This window comes from Bipolaris victoriae, assembly GCF_000527765.1.
Source record: "Bipolaris victoriae FI3 unplaced genomic scaffold scaffold_9, whole genome shotgun sequence".
Lineage (NCBI taxonomy): Eukaryota > Fungi > Ascomycota > Dothideomycetes > Pleosporales > Pleosporaceae > Bipolaris > Bipolaris victoriae.
Window position 1 is genome coordinate 132,427 of NW_014575383.1, and position 22,090 is coordinate 154,516.

The 22,090-nt window shown below is 48.2% G+C and overlaps 9 protein-coding genes across 9 annotated transcripts; 5 read left to right on the top strand and 4 right to left on the bottom strand.

Annotated features, from left to right (window-relative positions):
• Positions 1-993: 993 nt before the first annotated feature.
• Positions 994-3,128, bottom strand: COCVIDRAFT_88474 (hypothetical protein; the record flags this gene model as incomplete). The annotated part of the gene is made up of 3 exons (XM_014705325.1): positions 994-1,369; positions 1,542-2,302; positions 2,352-3,128. The coding sequence occupies 3 exons, from the start codon at positions 3,126-3,128 to the stop codon at positions 994-996; spliced, it is 1,914 nt and encodes a 637-aa protein (XP_014560811.1).
• A 515-nt stretch (positions 3,129-3,643) lies between these two features.
• Positions 3,644-4,252, top strand: COCVIDRAFT_60520 (hypothetical protein; the record flags this gene model as incomplete). The annotated part of the gene is made up of 1 exon (XM_014705326.1): positions 3,644-4,252. A coding segment is annotated over one exon (609 nt), but the record flags the coding sequence as incomplete, so codon positions are not given.
• Positions 4,253-4,907: 655 nt separating this feature from the next.
• On the bottom strand, positions 4,908-6,103 carry COCVIDRAFT_88469 (hypothetical protein; the record flags this gene model as incomplete). Its single annotated transcript, XM_014705327.1, has 4 exons — positions 4,908-5,143; positions 5,200-5,296; positions 5,350-5,912; positions 5,974-6,103. 4 exons carry the CDS (start codon positions 6,101-6,103, stop codon positions 4,908-4,910), a joined length of 1,026 nt encoding a protein of 341 aa, XP_014560813.1.
• Positions 6,104-6,427: 324 nt separating this feature from the next.
• On the top strand, positions 6,428-7,029 carry COCVIDRAFT_23062 (hypothetical protein; the record flags this gene model as incomplete). The annotated part of the gene is made up of 2 exons (XM_014705264.1): positions 6,428-6,785; positions 6,851-7,029. 2 exons carry the CDS (start codon positions 6,428-6,430, stop codon positions 7,027-7,029), a joined length of 537 nt encoding a protein of 178 aa, XP_014560750.1.
• A 5,707-nt stretch (positions 7,030-12,736) lies between these two features.
• On the top strand, positions 12,737-13,679 carry COCVIDRAFT_34139 (hypothetical protein; the record flags this gene model as incomplete). Its single annotated transcript, XM_014705328.1, has 2 exons — positions 12,737-12,750; positions 12,803-13,679. The coding sequence occupies 2 exons, from the start codon at positions 12,737-12,739 to the stop codon at positions 13,677-13,679; spliced, it is 891 nt and encodes a 296-aa protein (XP_014560814.1).
• A 479-nt stretch (positions 13,680-14,158) lies between these two features.
• On the bottom strand, positions 14,159-15,249 carry COCVIDRAFT_88242 (hypothetical protein; the record flags this gene model as incomplete). Its single annotated transcript, XM_014705329.1, has 2 exons — positions 14,159-14,983; positions 15,187-15,249. The coding sequence occupies 2 exons, from the start codon at positions 15,247-15,249 to the stop codon at positions 14,159-14,161; spliced, it is 888 nt and encodes a 295-aa protein (XP_014560815.1).
• Positions 15,250-15,668: 419 nt separating this feature from the next.
• Positions 15,669-17,514, top strand: COCVIDRAFT_88253 (hypothetical protein; the record flags this gene model as incomplete). Its single annotated transcript, XM_014705330.1, has 2 exons — positions 15,669-16,472; positions 16,939-17,514. 2 exons carry the CDS (start codon positions 15,669-15,671, stop codon positions 17,512-17,514), a joined length of 1,380 nt encoding a protein of 459 aa, XP_014560816.1.
• Positions 17,515-18,192: 678 nt separating this feature from the next.
• Positions 18,193-19,429, bottom strand: COCVIDRAFT_34142 (hypothetical protein; the record flags this gene model as incomplete). Its single annotated transcript, XM_014705331.1, has 6 exons — positions 18,193-18,458; positions 18,516-18,665; positions 18,718-18,921; positions 18,974-19,195; positions 19,258-19,305; positions 19,357-19,429. 6 exons carry the CDS (start codon positions 19,427-19,429, stop codon positions 18,193-18,195), a joined length of 963 nt encoding a protein of 320 aa, XP_014560817.1.
• A 475-nt stretch (positions 19,430-19,904) lies between these two features.
• COCVIDRAFT_12494 (hypothetical protein) lies at positions 19,905-21,330 on the top strand (the record flags this gene model as incomplete). The annotated part of the gene is made up of 6 exons (XM_014705244.1): positions 19,905-20,172; positions 20,238-20,364; positions 20,422-20,581; positions 20,634-20,688; positions 20,747-21,084; positions 21,151-21,330. The coding sequence occupies 6 exons, from the start codon at positions 19,905-19,907 to the stop codon at positions 21,328-21,330; spliced, it is 1,128 nt and encodes a 375-aa protein (XP_014560730.1).
• Positions 21,331-22,090: the final 760 nt, after the last annotated feature.

Here is a 22,090-nt window from a genome sequence, read left to right on the forward strand (position 1 = left end):
ACTGTTAAAGCCGACTGAATCAGTCGCTGGAGCAAAGAGTGTGGGAGGGGTGGGAGCAAAAGGTGGAGCAGAGGGGTGAGGTGTTATTTACCTTTGAGCGTAAAAGCTGTGATTGATGAGACGTGATTGATGTGTGATGAACTCGACAAGTAGTTGAAGAGATCTTCAAAGAGCGAGTATGAGGAGGAAAGAAAATCGAGGTAGAAGACGATTGCTATATAAGGGCTGGGGGCTGAGCGCCGTGGTGATGAAAGTGAAGTAGAAACGCAGTGGCCAGACCCAATCTAACCCCTCACCGTGAGCGATAAACAGTCCAAGCGGGGGTCACGATCGATTTTGGGCAAACGCTGTGCATGTGAACGGTTGGGGAAGGGGCGTCTGGGACCCACTTGCCTCAGTGAATGCGTCAGTCAGGAACAGGTGAGACTATAGCAAGGTGGCCCGTTCAGTGTAGCTGCACTCCAATTGGGAAGCCGACACTGTCAGGGAGTACTATTAGACAAGATGTTTATCAAAACACAGGCCAATTGACGTATGCGATATTCTGTAGTTGCAATTGAAGTGTGATCTTGCTTGGAGTTCCATTGTGTAGTCTCATCTAACGCACAGTGTATATCCTTGAGCCATCACTCACTCTAACTACTTCTCACATGAAAGAAAGACCTTGGCAACAAACAAGAAACACGAAAGTTGAACACGGCGAATTTGACCTGAATAGCATATCATGTTTCTTCTACTCGGACGCTCGAGTTTAGTCTACTAACACAAACTTCTGCTGTGCGCGTGGCTACCATGTCACAAAGGACCGCCTGCCCAAACCTTTGGAACCCATATCATCGTCACAGGGTCGTCTCTGGAAATGTCCGCTACAGCACTGTAAACAACCCCCTTATGATGTTGAATGCGAACACTCCACTGCTATGCTCCGAGAACCCCAGTACCATCGCCAACGCCGAACATCCTCCCCCCAGATTCCTTCATAAGAAAATTACACTAAGACGTCTGAAGGCTGACTTGCTCTACACCCCTCAATACTTCCTCTTCTGCCGTCTTTGCTGCAGGTCCATCTTGCCCCTTCTCAGCAGCCTCGACAGTCTTGTCACCACCAGCGGCCTTCTTTGCCTTCTTGCGCTCCTTCTCCGCCTTCTTAGCCGCCGCCTTCTTAGCCTTCTCTTCCTTTGCTTTGCGGGCCTCTTCACCTCCGAACTGTTCTCGCCACTCTTGCTCCTTTTCAGGCTTGATTTGAGTGAAGAGGTAACCGGCAGTACCAATCTTGTGGCCAACGGGCAGCGAACGTGCCTCCCAAGTGTCTGGGATGATAAGGAATTCTGCGTTGAGTTGCGAGAGGATGGCGTTAGTAGTGTCAGGCCTGTCGCACAGTTAGCCATGTGTTCAATAGTGTCAGTTTCATAGTCTTGTGTAGCTGTGTACAAAGGCTCTCCGTGTCACGCGGAATGACCCTCGCCGATGTGTGTACAATGAATATTCCGGATATCGCCATCCCGAGCATGCAAACAACGTAAAAAAGATATTTCACTTACATATAAGGTTGAATCAGACTGGCAAGGAGATGGATCTGGCTTAGCGCAAGTCCGACAACAGCGGCGCATCGATCTGGCTGCTCAGTGGCCAACTTGTTGTCTAGGCGGTTATCTTGCAGAAGCAAGTTACCCAAGCTTGAGACGTGTAACGCAGTAGCAAGACCAGCACGGATCTTGACATCTTCCAGCTCTGCAATGTACGTCTTGAGCAATTCGTTAACCTTCTTCTTGTGCTCGGTAAAGTAGGGGTCGTCAAACTTGGTGTAATCAGGCACAACCGAATCGTAGATTTTTGCGTTGTTGACGAATTTGATGACGCGATTGATGAAGTTGCCAAGGTTCTTGAGGAGTTCGTTGTTGTTTGCCGCAATGAAACCATCCCATTCGAACTCGGTATCTCCAGTTTCCGGGCGATGCGAAAGGAGGTAGTAGCGCCACACATCAGATGGAATACCAGTCTCTTTAGCATTGTTGCCAAATACACCAATGTTTCTTGATTTGGAGAACTTGCCCTTCTCGTAATTCAGATACTCGGTTGTTGAGATGGTGTTGAGCATGGTCCACTTGTCCTTGGTACCAATCTGCGAACAGGGGAAGACAACGGTGTGGAATGGTACGTTGTCCTTGCCCATGAACTGGTAGAGCTTGACTTGCTCAGGGTTATGCCACCACTGCTTCCAATCCTCTGTATAAGTTGCTGTAATCGAGACGTAGCCTATACACGCGTCGAACCACACGTACATGACCTTGTCCTCGTAGCCCTGATTTGGTCAGTTGAGTTCTGGTCAGATCTTAGAGGATTCGTCGTACCTCAAGAGGCACTGCAGTACCCCACTTCAAGTCTCGCGTGATACCGCGCGGTCGCAGACCTTCTTTGAGCCAGGAGGAAGTAATCTGAACACCATTGGAGCTCCAGTTTCCCTCTTTGCTTGCCTTCTTGAACCACTCCTCCTCCAGCGGCTGTAGCTTGTCCAGACAGAGATACACGTGCTTGGTCTCGCGCGGAACTGGTGTTGCGCCATCGAGCTTACACCGGGGGTTTTTCAGCTCCAGGGGGTCAAGGAGATGTCCGCACTTGTCGCATTGATCGCCTCGCGCATCATCGTAGGCGCACAGCGGACATGTTCCCTCGACGAATCGATCAGCAAGGAAGCTCTTGTGTGTTTCACAGTAAGGTTGTGTTGTTGTTTGCTCCTCAAGATAGCCATTCTTGTACAGCTTTGTGAAGATGTCTTGTGCGATATCAGTCTGCTGCTGTGTAGGTGTGCGTCCGAAGTGATCAAACGAAATGTTGAACCACTTGTAGACCTCGCTATGCAGCGCATAGTACTTGTCGCAAAGCTCCTTGGGAGTTACCTTCTCTTCAATTGCCTTTGTCTCTGTGGCCGTTCCATACTCGTCTGTACCGCAAATGTATAGTGTGTTGTATCCTCGTGCGCGCGAGAAACGGGCGAAGACGTCAGCGGAAAGTACGGATCCGACAATGTTGCCCAAATGTGGAACATTGTTTACGTATGGAAGAGCGCTAGTAATGAGCACATTGCGCTCGCCCTCGACGGGCAGAATCTTCTTTGGTGCCTCGGTCATGGGAAGTTGCGTCCTTTGAAGGTGTTAGTGTGATCAAGTTTTGGGAAAGAGGATGTCGTCTGTTCTTACTACTGTTTCTTCAAATGGGATATGTATCAATTGTGAAACAAAATAAACGAGATCAGCACGTGTATATCGGAATGTATGCGTCCTCGCCGTGATCTAATAGAGTTTCTGAGTCAAACGCGACAGCCACGGGCTCCGATGTGTGTGGTTGTAGCAGCCCCGCCAGAACCGACCCCGCCGCGCCAACGCCACAAAAATGACCGAACCCTGAATCCGATCTATGCTCGGCGTGGGCCTGAGGGGCAAAGTCCCAAGTACTGCAAATACTATGTTCTACTAGATTTGTAAGCCCTCGAAGAAAAGCAGCTTGGAGGAAAAACACGGCAGTGTCTTCGTCCACAATTAAGAACAACATTGCTTCAAGAGATATCACACAAGGCTACCAAAATTATTCTTTGAACCATCATCCAATGTCTCAGCAGCCGACATCTCAAGATAACGTCTCCGACGACCCCTTCGACACCCTCCTAACCCTGGAAGACACCCTCTACACTGCAGCCTACGACCTCGGCGTCTCAGACGGCGCCCACGCCGGTCGAATCGAAGGCCGAATCTTTGGACTCGAAAAAGGGTTTGAGAAGTTTGCCGCTCTTGGCGAGCTGCATGGGAGGAGCGTAGTATGGGGTTTGCGGCTCCCCGGCCTGACCTCTGAGCCGAACATAAGCAATGTTCAAATCACCAAGTCAGAGGACGGAGGAGCTGATAAGAAAAAAGAGAGCCAAGAGAGAATACCATTGCTTTCAAAGAATGAAAGGCTAAAGAACAACGTTACGCTGCTGCATTCCTTGACGGACCCAGAAACTTTCGACACAGCAAACACTGAAGAAGCAGTTGCCGACTTTGACGATCGGTTCAAGAGGGCTGGAGCCAAGGCAAAAGTCATTGAGCGCATTGTTGGCGAAACGGATACCACTGTGGCGTCGTCAAAGTCACCTGACGGTTCACCCGCCAGAGCAAAGAGCGGGGGACCCGTGCGCATTACAGGGCAAACAAACAAAGGTAGTGGAAACAAGGGCGATGATAGTATCGAGGACTTTGCGGGGTCGAAGCTGTTGAGGTGAAGTCTTCCAAACACCAACACTCGTGTTACCCAGAACGGTTAGGCTCCACTTTGTATCGGTATCATCCACAGATGCAAGGAGGATTGAGCGGCAGAACGAAACAGTGGGGCCGCATCTCCGAAGCCGCTGCATGGCGCTATCCGGCAAGTCTCACAACATCCATGTACAATGACCTGATCCGAAGCCGATAGAGGAAAGAGCAAGGGAGAAATGGGAAACAAGGTCATCCGCAAGGAAGCCCATTGCACACTGTAACAAACAATGGTGAAGACCAGTTGGCTTCGAATTACTTTGCTATCCTAGAAGGAATCTGGGCGACAACCCAGGTCTCAGCCCAACCACTACACCGTGCTATGACATACGAGATCAGAAAGAAGTTAAAAAGGTCCATCGTAACTAAAAGGATATTGAGAAAGGTGTCAAATCTGAAGTGTGCCGCAAAGCCTCTCGCTCCCTCCCCATTTTCGTGCTAGATGATGCACTGGTATCAAAACGTTCCAAACTACCCTCCGCACGCACTGCCCCCTCAGACACGCAAAGCTCAGACCGGATCCATAGAATAGTGCCTGTCCGAGCGTGGATCCATACGCGGCGGTGGAGGGCCGCCAGGCCTGCCTGCGTTGCTATCGACGCGACTATGGTGCGGGAAGTCCTAGTACCCGTTCATGGTCATGCGCTGGCTGCTCCTGCTAAGCTCGCGATCAGCGGCAGGTGAGATGGGGCGCGAGGAGTGGCCTCCGTGGGCACTGCTCTCCTTGAGCGCAAGCAGCTGCTTAGCACGGAACGATTCGTAGTGGATTTGTGCGGTCGTCTCGATCAGGTCTTGCAAGTGGGTGCGGGTAAGGAAGTTGCGGAGGTATACGAATTCGCAGTGGTTCTCGTCCTCGACTACGACGCGTCAATTCATTTGCGTGAGAAAAAAAGATGGGTCTGCTGTTGCTTACCATTGATAATACCCCACTTGTTCTGGCGGCCACGGACGTTCTTGCCATTAACAACAACAGTCCTCTCGGAACCGACAACGGCAAAGGGCAAGAGCTCCTGCTACATGTTAGCTGCTGCCCGTCTCAAATACCAGCCCACTTCCAGCATACCTTGATGGCCTGCTTTGCCTGGACTTCCTCGCTGTCATCCTCCTCGTTGTCGTAGGGGTACATGCGCAGGTTGTGGAACTGGAACTCCTCCTTTATCCTGTGCTTGAACTCGGCACGCTCCTCCAGCGTCAAGCTGTCACTCTTGGCAATGACGGGCACGACGTTGACAAACTCGCTCAGCTTCTTGAGGACAACAATGTCAATGGGCTTCAGGGCGTGACCAGATGGCTGGATGAAGAACAAGCAGCAGTGGATACGCGTGTCCTGGAGGTACCTCTCACGCTGAGCGGTGAGCTCCTTGCGGAGGTAGGCGCTGTGCTGGTCCTTGATGTACTTGACAATGGGGTCCCAGCAGCGTTCGTTGTTGATCAAGTCGCCGTAGCCGGGGGTGTCGACGATGTTGAGGCGGAGACGCACGCCGTTTTCCTCGATGATGTGTGAGACGGGGTGGATGGTGGTAGTGCTGCGGACCTCCTCGTCGGGCTGGAAGCGGCCCTTGCTGTCCATAAGGTGCGAGGCGAAGAGCGTGTTGATGAGGGTCGACTTGCCCAGACCCGTCTGGCCTGGTTACACTTGTCAGTGGGCGTGTACACAAGACAGTCATGTTCAAATAGCAGTTCTTACCAACACAGATGACGTTGAACTGGAAGCCCCGCTTGATTGACTTGCGCTCAATCTGCTTGGTGATGCTGTCGAAACCGACATAGCTGTCAGGGAAGATGGGCTGCGACTGGTTCTGGTACGCGGCAGCCATTGTGGGTGGTGGGGGCCTCGGGTGGCGGGTATGTAGCTAAGAAGAGATGCGGAGAGTGAATGTTATGGGGGAGCTAGACCTTGTGGCAGACGGACAAGGTAAAAACAGAAAGGGTCTCTGGCTGGGAAGTAAATAGTCAGGGTCGCTGCGCTGGCGACTTTCTCGCGGAGACACCAGGCGCGGGAAAGGGGTCGGCCTTAGGAAGCGAAAGCGCGCTAGTGGGAGGGCGGTAAGGCGCGACCTGCACGCTCGGACACCCGTGCGCCGACAATTTGCAACTCCATCACCGCCATCGCCAACATTGCGGGCAGCCCAACGAGAGAAATGGCTCTTGCTCGCCCACTTCCCACGCTCTGGCAGACTCTTCTGCCGGGCCTCAATGCCTCCACCCGACCCGTCTTGAATGCGCCCTTTCTGCAACGTCTCGCACAGCCCTATGGTGCACTGCATACACCTTTCGGCGCACTCGCAATACCCTCACTATCACTGCCAAAGATACCGTCATTAGCGGACATCTGGGACGGAATTCTCAATGCAGTGCCCAAGAAAAAGACATCGTATCGCAAGAAGCGACAACGGTTCATGGCTGGGAAAGGGCTGAAGGATATCACATCGCTGAATAAATGCTCAGCATGTGGGAGGGTCAAGCGGCTGCACATTCTCTGCCCATACTGTGTGGATGGTAAGTAGCTGTCTCAAGACATGCTGGTGGTATTTTCTGGGCATACAGCTGACAATTGATGCTAGCAATCAAAACTAACATCTTCGGCCAGCTCAATTGGGCTATTCGCCGACCTACCGATAAGCAGGCCAAACAGTTCGCGCGCGAGAGACGAGACGAGGCACGGAGAAAGCGCACCGTAGAGCCCGACCCACGCAAAGAGAAGGAGGAACAGATCTTGAAGCATACGGGTTGGAGGAAATGATGTCACCACCGAGAGTGATTATGGGGTAGGAATGGCAGCATTTAGTTTTCCCTCCGTTGGACATTCTTCCCACCTGCGCAGCGGCGCCGGATGGGAAATGAGAATTTTCTTGTACATTGAAAATGTAACAACACATGGCATTGGGCTCGAGTCATACTATATACACGAGGCACTTTGTAAGGTCGAACCACGCGATCCGAGGTGATCAAGCACCAAGGGCTTTATTATACCACGGTCCACAAAAAATCTGCAGACGAATATGGTGTATGCTATATCAGTATATGCATCCCAAATGCAATTCACTTCCTTTCGCTGATGCCGAGCCCACTCTCTGTCCTGGTCATCTGACTCACAGTGCTTCCTCTCCTCGAAGCTTCGTCCTTGCCCTCGGCAGCTTCCCGCTCAAGGAAGTCTTGCCATAGCTCGGCTAATGATTCCTTGTTGCTTGAGCTGCTAGCCATGAGCATAGGATCTACTTGCGAGCTTAGTGACGGTGTCGATGGTGTCCGCCGGAAAGGTGCTAAGGGGAGGCGGAGACTCCCAGAGTTGGTTGCCGTGCCTGGGCGGGCGAGACCTGCTTGTTCCTTTTGCTCTACATTCTATGTTAGATTATGCCTGTAGCAGTAAATGACATTGAAAACTTACCATCAGTCCATCCCAGCAATGCAGAAATCAACTGTAGTGCCTCAAACTTCTTGGGATCGCTGCGGTCAATGCTGAGGAAATGCAGGAAGTAATTGGTGATGATCTGGCGATCGACATTATCCTCTGGTCGGCCCTTCTTCAAGATGCGCAAGGCTTTGGTGAGGTGCTCATTTAGCGTGACAGCTTCATGTCGCAGCTTGCCAATCAGTAGGTTCTTCTCTTTGACCTCCTTTTCAAATGGCAGTGCTCGCTCAAGGTCTTTCTTTGTCGACTCAAGTGCTGCTTTGGCGGCATCTGCAGCAGCGTCTGCAGCTTGCACTTGTTTACGGAGTTCGTTGATTTGAGATTCATACGTCTCAACAGACTTTTTGAGCTCGGCTTTCCTTACTACAGATTGTTAGATTGCTGGAACGAGACAAGATCGACGATACTTACGGTTCTGGACCTCCTGCAGCGCTTTTTGTAGGCCTTCTACAGCCTGGCTGTTGGTGTCCCTGTCCCTAGCAGCTTTCTCATACTCATCCTTGATTGACTCGAGTTGCTCTCGTAACTCTGCATCTTTCTCTGCAAGGTTCTCACGTAATGACCGCTCGTTCATGGCAAGCACCTCCCAGTCCTGCATGGCCTGCTTTGCATTCTCAAACTCCTCTTTTGCGTATGCCTCTCGGGAGATGAGTTCATCGCGTTCTTTAATCCAATTTTGTTGTGACAAGGTGGCACGGCTTCGCAGGGTCTCAATCTCTGACACTTGTGCCTCCTTTTCCTGCCGTAGCTTTGCAAGTTCTTCTGTGAGACTGTTGTTGTGCTCTTGTAACTCCCGGTTTTGGTCTTCGAGGTCCGCGACTTGCGTCTCGAACTCTTCAATACGAGCCTACAACTTGTCAGCATTCTAGAACAACCCTCGCTACAACACAGCATCAGAGAGGAGCACCGACCGCATCAGCCTTCAGTCGGTCACCCAGACTCGTCTTGATCGTGTTTACCCTGCCCAGCAGGTTCTTGTACTGAGTCTCGAAGTGTTCCTTGCCCTCGTTTGCCTCGTCCAATTCCTCCCTTAGGCTTCGAATTTCCTCCTCGTGATTGCATTGGGACCCGTCGGCCGCGCCTGTACTCTGCTTGCTTTGAATACCCTCTAGACTCTTCCTGAGCTCGGTGACTTCCTGACGTAGCGCATCGCGCTCCTTTGCTATCGCGTCGAGGCGGGCGCTCGTGTCGGAGGCGGGCGGTGGGGATGGAGAGAGCCCTTGATGCGAGCGTGAGCGTGCTAGTCCTAGAGCAATCGCAGAGGAAATGCTGTGGTGTGGAGTACCGTTTGTTTGTATTGTTGGAGACACTGGTGGTTCGTCGTCTACATCATCGGCGTCCGGGTCTGCAGCGTGCGCGGTAGACTTCTGTATTTCGCAATTTTAGCACCAAGACATACATGCAAGGGGTGTGACATACAGTCTGCTGTTGCTGCTGCTCCCCTTCACCCTCAGAGTCGTCGTCATGATCGTCTGGAGCCGCCTTGCCGTTGCCACCATTTGCTTTTGCCGTCTCGTCTGGCTTGCTCGCATTGGAGTTTGATTTCTTCTTATTCTTCTTCTTCTGCGACTTGGACAAAGTTCCTGTGCCTGCCTGTCAGCCTATTACTCAATGTTGCTTCACCACCACCACTTGCGACCGGGGATGCGGAGTTGAGCAGCACCTCCGAAAGCTGCCACCTCACCTACCACTTTGTTGTGCCGGGTCAGATGTGGCTAGCGCAGACATGCTGAGAGACGTGTTATGCAATCGCTACCTCATGGAGAAGATTTGTTTCTGGAAAAGAACAGATAAGCCGCGTTACCAGGGAGTATTCGAGGCTGTCTTGACTTGGCAATTCGTGTCCCGTTCTACGATGCTTTGTTTCGGCCCGCGTGGCGCACGTCATGAGCCACACTTCATTAGCCACAGCCCCTCTGCCTCGGCGCACCATCTGAGCATCTTCCCCTCTTCAGCCCAGCACATGCCTGTTCACCCTCTCCTGTTCGAAGATCATAATACCAAAATATTATCGTTGTGCGAACAATCAATGTCATTGTGCTTTCACATCTCCTGCAGCTTGCCGTTTACCCGGTAAACGGCCTAGTGACCTAGGGACCACATGCACGCGGCGAGTAGATATGCTTCCAACTTATTTCTCTAATACCCTATTACGAGAGTATTACTAGTATTGTATATAGTCAGTGCATGCAACAGGTTACCTGATATAACCCCTTTCTACTGAGAAATTTATCAATATCTCTATTTCTTAAAGCTTCATAGCTCTCTTATTTTTAATCGATATTTTTACTTCTGATACCAAAATTATATGACTGTTTTACTGCTTAATTAAATATAACAGTGGGATTTCCTCCGTATTATAAGGTTTGATCGTAACAGTCTTTCACCTAGATCGCTTTTTACCTGGGGTTTGAGCTCGTTTTCTGGCTGGTTTGGCTGGCGGGGATTCTAGTGTTTACCACGTAATAAGACGCTGTCTGAATATAGGGATTCCCAACGTCTAAACACGAGTATAGCTAATTAGTGTAGAGCTTCTTAGAGCTAATTATATCACGTTTCTTCTTGCACGAAAACCCCTCCCGAAACGATTGTAATCTGCATCCAAAACTGCAACTAGATTCTATTCTATTGAGATAAAGCACCGTGTCGAAGCCTATGCTTACATAGACCAAAGTATTTTTTGAAGTCGCTACTTAGGTGGGCGACGCATTCGGGTATTCTAGAGTGGCTTAATTGAGATTGATGCAACCTTCCCCATTGATCATCCAATATATCCATCACATCAATGCTTCGCTGGAGTTCCCTGTCTACTGCCATGGCTAGGATTTCGCTTTCCCTCCCAGTTGTGTCAATCTGGAAGTTGCCAAAGTAAACAGGGCGAGTCTGAAGATCGGATACAGAAGTATTGAAGGCACGCTCAAAACAGCTTCCTACACTGTGTAGTAGGAGTAGGTATATCCACATTGTGTTCTTCTCTTGGCAGCCTTGACAACCGAGGGATTCCTCAATAGAAGTTATCGCTTGACGAGCAAGGGTTAATACCTGGTCTACTGAGACATCTGCCCGTTGCATGTTCACTCCGTACATGCGATGCAGACAAGCAATTTGGTTTTCGATACAAAAACAGAAATCCACGTGTTCACTACTGTGAGAGCCCTCTGGATGTTCTGAGTGGGCGGAAGACGATGTTGGGCAATACAAGTCGCCTAAAGCATTTTGAATATCGAAACCATCCCGGGTAAGAGAGTTCTGTACTTGGGTTTCGAAGCTCGAGCAATGAAGTGCCACTGAGGTGTAATCTGTAAGAGAAGACATGTCAGGCATCAAGGAATTGCTACTAAGGTTCAGTAGATTTGGCTCAAGCGGCTCGGATAAATTTGCATTTTCATGATTTCCCAAATCTAGCGCTTTGTAATAGTGAGTACGTATATCATATTTGAGTGAAATGGACACATACTTTGCGGGCTTTCAACCCGGTTAGGAACGTCGCAGTTGACGGCCTCACTAGGCTCTATGGATGGAAGTTGAAACGAGCAGTAGTTCTTTGCTTTTGGCTTTCCCCTAGGCAAGCCAGGACTGTTCGTGCAAGTGAAATTTAATCTCTTACACCGGGAGCACTGAGGTTTTGTCCGACAGCACTTGACCTTGGATCTGAAACACTGGTCGCACGATAGATTGGTCCGGACTGGTTGAACTGAATCCATTTGTACTGATGATGAGGCTGCTATGAACACATACGTCTGGTGGCCGGCACACACCGTCTCATGTCTTATACTGCCTAATTACCCCACCAGAATATCAGTGAGTTAACCTGTTTATGGTAAGAGATTGGCCAATTTTGGAAACACGTAGGATATGTTGGGCAGTACCCAGTCTGTTAGCAATCCATGTGAGAAATCATCTGAACATATCTGTCGTCTATTACCCTTTGACCTCACAATGGGGTATTAGTTCCGGTGCTTCACACGATTGCTAGGTTATCTCAACCACCGAGGTAAGTGATCCGGTGGTACGAATGCATGATCAGTCTACAGATTGGGCAGTCATAAGGCCGATTGCATAGTTATTCATCTGTTGGGAGGACACAAGTCTTAGTCATGCAACCCAATAACGAGTTGTATGCATCATCCTTGCCTTTCATCCAAGAAGAGTAAGAATACCTAGCCTCGGTCGCTGTATCCGTTGCTGGAACAATCCAACAATATTTATGGAATGCATTAGGGTCTGTTCGGTTGCTCAGTTTGCTGTCTCTCACCCGGTAAAACCGGAAAATCAAAACGAGCAGCTGTTTCCCAACAAAACCAGCTATCAACAACCGAATTATTCCTATTACAACATGTTAACTCTATGACAAAATTTATTCTACTAAGTACATATCTTACTTGCATAGTCTTGAAATTTTGAATTATTACTTTGTATTTACCAGAGTTATAGAGGCCTAGAAAGTAATTAAATACTATTCTCGCTATGTTTTTGACCGGTTTTGCACTGCTAGGGAGGGCCTCCATTCTCCGGTTCTACCGGGTATGTGAGAGGCCTTCTCCATCTGATTACCGTCTGGCTGATCAGCTGTCTATCCCGGTTGACATAGAAAACGGAGGGATCGTTCGATTGAGCTCCACCCTATCTCTGATCTAATCTCGTGTGGGATCACGTAGGCCACCAAGATGACCACGAAACGGAGTTTTGGAAATGAGATGGATGTCAAGCTCCGTTTCGCTTGAAGAGGTATTAATATGGGGCAGGTAAGCACTAGACGTTACCGAACAGGAGGCCATTCCCATCTCCGTTTTCCGGACGGAGCTCTCAATTCAGTTAGCAAACGGCAAACGGAAAACGAGCCGAAAAGACCCATATTATAGCATCTCGGTCCGGGCGGACTGACCTGAAACTCATCTTTCTGTAGTCTAGTGTTGGTCGTAGAATTCTGTCTACTTACTACCCTTTACTCGGGCCGATATTGAGTCGCTTCTGTTGTGATATGTATATTAGTCTTTTCATACGCTTCAATATGGATATACGAGCAGCTTAGATCGAGATGTCTACTTTTGCGTACGGTTCCTTCTCGCTTCTTCCGTCTGCAGCTATCTAACCATTTACCTAGTAAAGTCACATTCTCAGCAACCCGTTATGCTGTCTCTCGCCCTGCCTATCCCAATGCGCTATACCAAAAAGTTCTAGGTTTCCATGAAGGGCAGCGACAACTATGTATTGACCTAGGAACTGGCCACGGTCTGGTACCCAGATTCCTAGCGTCCAGCTTTGATCGTGTACTAGGATTGGATCCTTCTGCAGGTATGGTTGCCGAGGCGGAAGAGCGAAGCAGCAGTTTCGCAAACTTAAAATATATGCAATCGTCTGCAGAGCACCTGCCAATGATCGCCAACAACTCGGTAGATCTGGTCACCGCTGGGCAGGCCGCCCACTGGTTCAACCACACCAAGGTCTTTAAGGAGCTCCAGCGAGTACTTCGTCCACGGGGCACTTTAGCGTACTGGGGATACAAAGATCACGTGTTGGTCAACCATCCTATCGCCACCAAAGTACTCAATGACTATGCGTATGGAAAAGATCGTCAATTTCTTGGTAGCTATTGGGGTCAGCCTGGACGCTCGATTGTTCAGGATTTGCTGCGATCTGTACATCCCCCTCCGTCGGCCTGGACAGATGTTACAAGAATAGAATATGAGCCTGAAGGTTCCAGAAGCGCTTATGATCCAAACCAAAGGCTGATGTTCAAGCGTATGCGCTTGGGGGAGATGGAGGAGTACATCCGAACCTGGAGCTCTGTACATTCATGGCAGCTCGATCATCCGGATAGGCTGCGTATACGAGATGGTGGAAAAGGTGATGTTGTTGATGAGATGATGGAAACCATGGTGGCATCAGACCCAAGCCTCCAGGCTAATGGTACCAACTGGCGGGAAATGTGGGTAGACGTCGAGTGGGGTAGTTACATCCTGCTTGCACGTAAAAAGTAGAGGTTGTTCTACGGTTTATATATCGGGCGCATCCGCTACTAAGTCTGTATCAAGTAATGCTCGACCTATTCACAAAGAACCTGGTAGATATATTGAGAGCATAAAAAGATTAGTTATAGCTTCTATACTGCCAGTTAAAGAATATTCAATACTACACAATGCCTCCAGCATGACCTAACATGGCAGTGAGTTTGAGCAGGGCCTACCTAGCAGGGACTTTCTGTTCAACGTTCACACAAGGTGTATCACTAGGTGAAAAGACACTATGGGGAGAAAGGTCCAGGCTTGCTAATCAACCAATTCTTTGGGTATGTCTTTTCAACGTTGTGTCAATGTCAGTTTCACTGGCCTGGGTAGAGTGAATTTTCTCTCGAGTTTCTCATGAGAAGCTATTGTCTTCTACACTAATGGTAAACCCGCGTCAAAAATATAACTGCATCTCAGCCAGAAATCGCCACCTGAAACTATCCATACTGCACTCATCCCAACGCATTGCACATCCACTGGTAAGACCCCAAGAATACTGCACCACCCATACCAATCCAAATCACCCTTGGCCCTATCCCTACATAAAACCCTCGTGGCCCAGTCTCCTTCAGTATTACCAACAACATGGAATACATGTGCTGTTTCCTTCTTGCGAGCGTTATCCGTGTTTTCAATACATCTAATGGTGTTGTGATGCCTGCAGCCACCGCACCAGCTATACTTCCTAGTAAGCCACCCTCCATTGCAGATATCTGCCCTTGCTTTTTTTGGGACTGTCGGTGCTTCTTTAACACCTCCCAAAGCGGGAACTGTATAGTGGTGAATGGGATTTCGCGGGTTATCATGATTGACCAGCCACGATATAGCTCTTTCTGCACCTGCCATAACCCGCGTGCATGTCGTTGGTTCAGAATATACATTAGTGCTGCCTTTGCACTCGGCTGTTGGCCTATCTGTACCCGCTGTTTAATAGCTTCTGCCGGTGCCCTGACTGCGCATGCGGCTATCTCCCCTAGACTTGCCGCTGCTATATGTATGCTCGCCTCGTTGGTTTCATTATTAGCATGGATACAAGGCTTTTCCTCAGTATTGTAGCACCCGGAATGTTGTTGAGTAAGCTTCCGCTTTACTGAGTCGTAAGTGATGAAGAAAAGAGCTGCGCCTGGCACAGATCCAAAAGCTATACTGCCTATACCGTGGTAGACACCATTGAACCCCCCAGAGGCAGCAAAGCCAGCAGAGGATTGGAGACGGGTTTTCAGCGTATCAAGTGGATAGAGAGAGAGGTCTGTTATTATGCCGGCAAGACCGCCAGCCTATATGGTTTAGTTTGTGTTGGTCGGCCTCTCGATACAAGAAGAGAAGAGAAAATGCCTGGAAGGGAGCATGTGTTTGATGCTAATTCCTTGCTATTGATGTAAAAAAACAGCAAAGGGAGGCAAACGTAACAGCAAGACCGATAATTACCTTGTATCTGAACAAGAGCTGACACATAGTAATGGAAAACAAAACAACTCACAATTATAGACCGCAGATATGGCGATATAACCCAGGGATATTCAGGCTGTGAAACAAAGACCATATTACGTGACGAATGAAAAGCTTAAACTTGCAGATAGCACCCGTGTTATACTCATACCCGTACGGATTGTGACATGGTCCACAAGGAAACCTAACCTGGCGGAGAAAAACTTGGATGCAGCAGCGATGAGAAATCTAGGGAGACAGACAGTTCAACTCCTATTGGAAGGAATGGTTGAGTAGAGACTAGGCTGATACGGTCCTACAAAACATACTAGTCCATTTTAGCTCCAAATCATGTATGTTAGGTAAAAGCCGATGGAAATCACCGATCGGTTTATTCATTAGTCGGGCCGAATCAGTCTTCCTTCTTACTTACCTTTGCAACACTACAAATTCTGTGCAGCACCGCGCGGGAGTTGAAAAGCTCTTGTGAACTATACTTCAGATTGTCTTATCTTTCTTATCATAGTTTCGGCCATGACGTCACCCTCAAATCAACCGAAGCGAAATGAGAACACTCTTGTAGATCAAACGAACCTCCTCCCCCGCGCCCGACTCATCATCGTTTTTGGGACCCTGGCTTTTGCCTTCTTAATCACATATGCAGATCAGAATGGAATCGCTGTGATCTTGCCAACAATGGCGAAAGATCTGAATGCCCAAGACACCATCTCCTGGGCAGGCACTTCTTCGTTTGTTGGCAACACCGTCTTTCAAGTGCTCTACGGCCGGCTTTCCGATCTATTTGGCCGTAAGGTGGTCTACCTATCGGCACTTCTGCTGTTGGCTGTAGGCGATATCCTGTGCGCGACTGCTCAAAATGGAACTTCATTGTACATTTTCCGGGCCCTTGCTGGTATTGCCATGGGAGGTATCAACTCGCTTACCATGATCATTGTTTCCGACATTGTTACCCTTCAGCAGCGTGGTTATTATCAGGGCTTATTGGGTGGATGCATTGGCCTGGGTAACATGATAGGTCCATTCGTCTCCGCCGCATTTGCAGAAACGTCTTCGTGGCGCAACTTCTTCTACCTTGTGGGACCCCTGGCTGCTGCTTCAGCTGTAATATCGTTCTTCTTAGTGCCATCGTCAATGCCCCCAAGGAAACGCAGAGAAACATTCTCCATGATCGATTACTACGGGATTGCTACCGGCTCAATTGCCATCGTGTTTTTCCTGGTTCCCATATCTGGAGGGGGCTCTTACTTCAAATGGAGCTCTCCCATGGTTATTTCAATGTTTGTCATCTCGGCGCTTGCGCTAGTGGCCTTCCTTCTAGTGGAATGGAAGGTATCTCGCCTACCTGTTATGCCTCGCAAGTCCACCCTTAAATGCATACAAGGGACAACTGCTAACATATTGCTACCTTCTAGTGTCTATGTTCAAAACACCTGCCGTCAGCACCATACTTGCACAGAACTTTCTGTTTGGTTTCGCGTACTACGCTGCACTGTACTACCTGCCAATCTACATGCAGAATGTGTTGGGGTACAGTCCAATTCATGCATCTGGCCTTTTAATACCATTTGTTGCCGTTCAAATGGTGTTCAGCGTCGGCTCAGGGCTGTACATATCAAAAAGCGGTAGATACGGGGAGGTCATTTGGTCTGGGTTTGTACTTTGGACTCTGTCAGTTTTCTTCCTTGATTTTGCTCTCGATTTCCTGCCCTGACCCTCTTCCAACCTGCTGATCGCATCTTTATAATTATTTGACGCCTCGGCTCTGAATTTTGCTAACCAAGAGCACAGGGGGGCTGTGTCTATGTGTTTCTTCAGCCGTACAACCAACCCAGCCATAATTGGGATTGTTGGTGCGATAACAGGTGCTGGTGTTGGCAACGTTTTTCAGCCCTGCCTGATCGCGCTGCAAGCACATTCACCTAAAGCCCAGCGTGCTGTGGTCATATCAAACCGAAATTTCCTACGAAGTCTTGGGGGCGCTGTAGGCCTCGCAGTCTCGTCACAAGTTATGCAGAGTTCGCTCAGAAAGAGTTTGCCGTCTCACCTCCGGTCTCTTGTTTCGTCTTCGTATAGCATCCCTGACCTTCACAATATCCCTGTGACAGATGTTGAGGCTCTACTAGATGCATATATGACTGCATCTCACAATGTGTTCATCGTCCTAGCACCTTGTATGGGCCTATGTCTTTTAGGCTGCTTCTTAGTTAAGGACAATGGACTTTCACGGAAGGAGGAGAACAAAACAGAACAAATACAGGAACAGAGTACAGATTGTTCACAAAAGGCCGAATCTGTGGAAACTGGAGAGAAGAATTCGATGCAGGAGCCGGGTGATGAGATTCTACCATCACAGAAGTGAGACGGTTTCAGCCGTATCTGTAAACGATTGTGGATACACTTCTAGCTTGTTAGATATACTAACACAGTTTACAAGCGAGTCGCCCGCATAAGTGAGGGGCTCACCTATTCCTAGTAAAGAAAGTAGAGTTAAGGTACTCTATAACGGATAATCAATCTATACAAATCTAAAAAAAAGCTTCATTTCTTAGATATAAGATATATTATACTTACGTACTATCTATAAGTTTTATAAATTAAGATCTATAGAGAAGTAGTAAACTCTTTTAGTAGATAGGAGTATTATATAAAGTTTAAGCTCTGTACCTCTCTTACTAGGTCTATATTAAGACTAGTAAGCTTTATGTTTATATTCTATACACATTATCTAGTAAGATAGTAGAGTATTACACCTTGACCTTTTTTCTCTATTTACTATATCGCGTATTAGTTTAACTGTCTTGGAAAATAATAGTAGGCTGCACTCTAACCTACTATGAAAAGAATAGCTATCACTTATATAGTAGTAGAAAGGTTATATAAGATAGTATAGATTATATAATCTCTGTCTCTTTTTGCTATAGCCTGAGGTTCTTAAGGTATAGAGCTTCAAGAGTAGTTATAGCTAGTAGGGTGCGTTACTCGTTTGTACGGGCAACTCGCTTGTAGAACAAGTTAGCGCTTTAACTGCTCTCTTATGTTACTGCAACTCTACCAAATCCTTAAGACCTGTCGATGCGGCATCGATATAACGACCATAACTCTGAAGAGTGTGAATCTGTGCCATGAGGAACTCATACGCCGTAAAGGAGACTGCTTGGCCTAGCCCTACTCGAAGGATTCGGGGACCAATACCCCTATACAAAGCAGGAAGGCCATCTTTTGTGACAAGCTGATGAGTCAGGTAGACTATTCTTCGAAAGTTACTTTCACCAGGTAGAGCTGGCGACTTCTGAACCTTTGTTTCTAGAAAGAATGGATGAATTAGTTTGGTGTTCGAGACAGGTTTCTATAAACACATACTTATAGTATCTATTGGAGCATTGCAAAGCGGTCCAACAGAGCCGGATACTAAGCCGATGAGAGCAGTTTGATATGAGGGTAGAGTTGATGAGCCTCTTCCTCCTCTCTCTAGTGCGTGCGACTTCAGATGACTATACACAAAGAAGTTTGCTATATTATTTACATTAGCCAAGTGCTATAGAAGGGCATTCGAGTTACAAACCTGCTTGGTTTGTTCCCTGGCGTAACGACGTAAGTGAGATTCCCGTCCATAATTTACTAATACCCTCATATCGGACAATATCCAGGACAACCTGGATAGCTCCTCGGGGCTTTGCAGTATGTTTCTGAAATTGCAGTCGAATTTTCACCATCTCCATAGGTGTCACAACAAGTACCGACTCTGTCACCCCCGCTGCTAGACCAGCTGGAAAGAGTGAGTACATAGCTATAAGCAAATTGGCAGTGTCTCTACATACCCAGAAGTAGTCGATGACTTGGATGGCTTCCGTCTGGAAGTGCTAGGAGGGACTTGTAGGTCTCAAAACTAGCGAACCGTATTGCAATCTTAGGTACAATGCCACATAAAACAGGACTGAAACCGCGATAGAAGCCAAGAATACTATCCCTTTGGATTATACTTTTTGAAGTCTGATAGGCATTACGGCCCACTGCTGTCTGCATTCTGACTTTAATTGTATCTACAGCAAGTCAGGAATATCAAGGCGTAGCCATGATGCAACATAGATAGATTGGGACAAACCTAGCGGATGGCAAATAAGCCCCTCCATCATACCCGCACCTCCGCCTGCTAGTCTAATAATCAATCAAATGATCCCCTACAGCCTGAAGGTGAATTTACCAAGCAAGTGTTGATAACTGCTTCTGCCATTTGATGCTCGCTCGTAACGTTGAGAATGTTTCCCTTGGGTCATGTTTGTGTGTGCATAAAAGAGAACAAGAAAAAGACAATATGTAGTGGAGAGACTGTAGGACCAGTCTTAACCACTATCTGTGCATCAGATACTGCAATCGGCATTCCCGAAAAAAAAGTTCCTGTCTCTAGCACATGCTAGCTTGCTGAGTTTCAGCGACGCTTTATTAAATAACCGAGCGGTTAGCAATGTATCGGCCTGCATCAGTGAGAACACCAATTGTAACTCTAAGTTTCTTGGGTAGCTCATTGAGAAATGCCCGACGCTTGTTCCGCATTAATGACCGACCGGACATAATGCGAGCGAGTAGTCTCACCATTATTCGGCCCGTTAGGCTGCCCAGCCAAGAAGTGAACGTCGCTACCCTTATAAATCTATTCATGTCTATCTGATTGTATTTCCCAACATTGACTCATAAAACCTACATCATTCAGCCATATACGAGCTTGTATTACTGCCTACATCCAGCTTCAAGATGGCCCCAGCACTACTTATCGAAGAACCTCCCAACACAACAGAGGCTGCCCAGCCTCAAGTACTGGCAAAGCCAAAAAGCAAAACTCATCAAATCAGGATTCCTCCATTCTCGATCATGAGACCTCTGCCTCTTGGAGATGCGATGGATGGATATAAATATTCTGACATCGGTCGCTACCTTGGTAGAGAATACGCTGATGTTCAGATCCGGGAACTCTTGAAGGACCCTGACTCTGATGCTAAGCTCCGTGACCTTGCTATCACAAGTGAGTTCTACTGTCTCCTGCACATTAGAATGTTAGTGAACTAACCTTGGTTACAAAAACTTCAGTCAGCCAACGGGGTGTTGTCGTGTTCCGCAACCAAGAGATTACCCCTCAGGAGCAGAAGGATTTCACCAACCGTCTTGGTCAACTCACCGGCAAGCCTAGTACATCTGGGATCCATATTCATCCAATGTACGTGTCCCACGAACAGCTTTGCAAACACTGAAGGTATAATCTAACACTACCAAGTAACCATACGTCTCTTGAAGGCGGTAAGGTCGATGCTGAAATGTCTACAATCGCCCGCAACCCAAAGAAGATGTTGTCAAAGCAGACTGGTGTTGACGGGAAGTCACGCGTGAAGAAGCAGTCGGCTGCTGACGGGTGGCATCACGACATTGGTTTTGAAGTACAACTAATCGCCATCTCCCCCTTTGGGCAAACGCTAATTGTTTTTCAAGAACAATACGTCCGACTATACTTCATTGATCATGAGAGTCGTTCCCGAATACGGAGGTTAGACTCTTTGCACTGCACAGTACCCATGAGTGAATTAGCTACTAATTGAATGCAGGTGATACTGTTTTCGCCAGTGCATATGAAGTATACGACAGGCTTTCTGCCCCTTACCAGAAGTTCCTCGAGGGTCTAACCTGCACGTTCCGACCTGTGGGTTTTGAGGAGGACCCCGAGGTTGCTCATCTTTACGCCATCCCCCGCGGATCGCCTTTCAACATTGGTCCCAGTCTCACTGCAGTACACCCAATGCTGCGAACCAACCCAGTGACAGGCTGGCGCACTGTTTTCGGGGTTGGACATCATGCTCAACGAATCAACGAGCTTACAGAAACGGAGAGCCAGAGATTGTTGAAATCTATGTCCGATTTGATTACGGAAAACCATGACCTCCAGGTAGGAATGTCATATTCATAACTTGCCTTTTTATCTGGACCAATAGCACTGACACTTTATATATAGCTACGCATGAAGTGGGGTGTGAATGACTTGGCGGTTTGGGATAACCGTTCTGTTTACCATACAGCCACCTATGATTATGACGGCCCACGAGCTGGACATCGAGTAGTGAGTGTGGCCGAAGCGCCATACCTTGATATGAACAGCGTTGGACGCGATGAGGCACTCTACGGGAAGGCGTAAGAGACAAGGGCAAAATTGAGGGCCATTATGCTAGGTGAAGCTTAAGACGATATCAGGGCAGATATGAATTCAACATTGACGCAGTATCAATGGGTAGACTGGCCAATGACTAGTCCGACCAGGGTTACATGACCCGTCCGATCGTTGACCATTTGATGTTATATAGTCTGGTCGTTCCATAGATCTTGATCAGCAGATTGATCGGTCTATCATCTCAATAAATTCTCATTCGTTTGAAGCTCTTCAGCCACAGCCATTATTTTATTCCAGCTTCCTCGATACTAGAATGCGACAGCATATAGAGCCTATGGCTACTGAGACGACCATAATGTACTGTTGTAAGACACTGGGTAAGGTGCATATGCACCTCATGCCTAGGTTCAGGTCGTCTCCTCACCCCTTGAGCGCCAGCACGCACCCCAGCACCGCAGCTTTAATATTCGTTAAACTCCAGTAAAGAGAATATCCGCACTTGAACTAGCTAGTATACGATATAACTACATTTTCCCGATAGTATAACTACATGGTCCTGTTTTTGTTTTTGTTTTTATGAAGCATCCCCTCTTCCTCGGGACATATCATGCTAGTTGAACCCTGAGGCTCTCGCAACCGTGCTCGGTTCCCCGCGTTGGGGCCGCTCCGCAGATACCAACATGACAACACCACGCCCGCGTAGTCCGTCAATGCTTTCTCCGAATGCGCGGTCGCAAGCACATATGCAATGTATACCGCGGCGACGCCGTAGGTGTGAGCCCTTGGC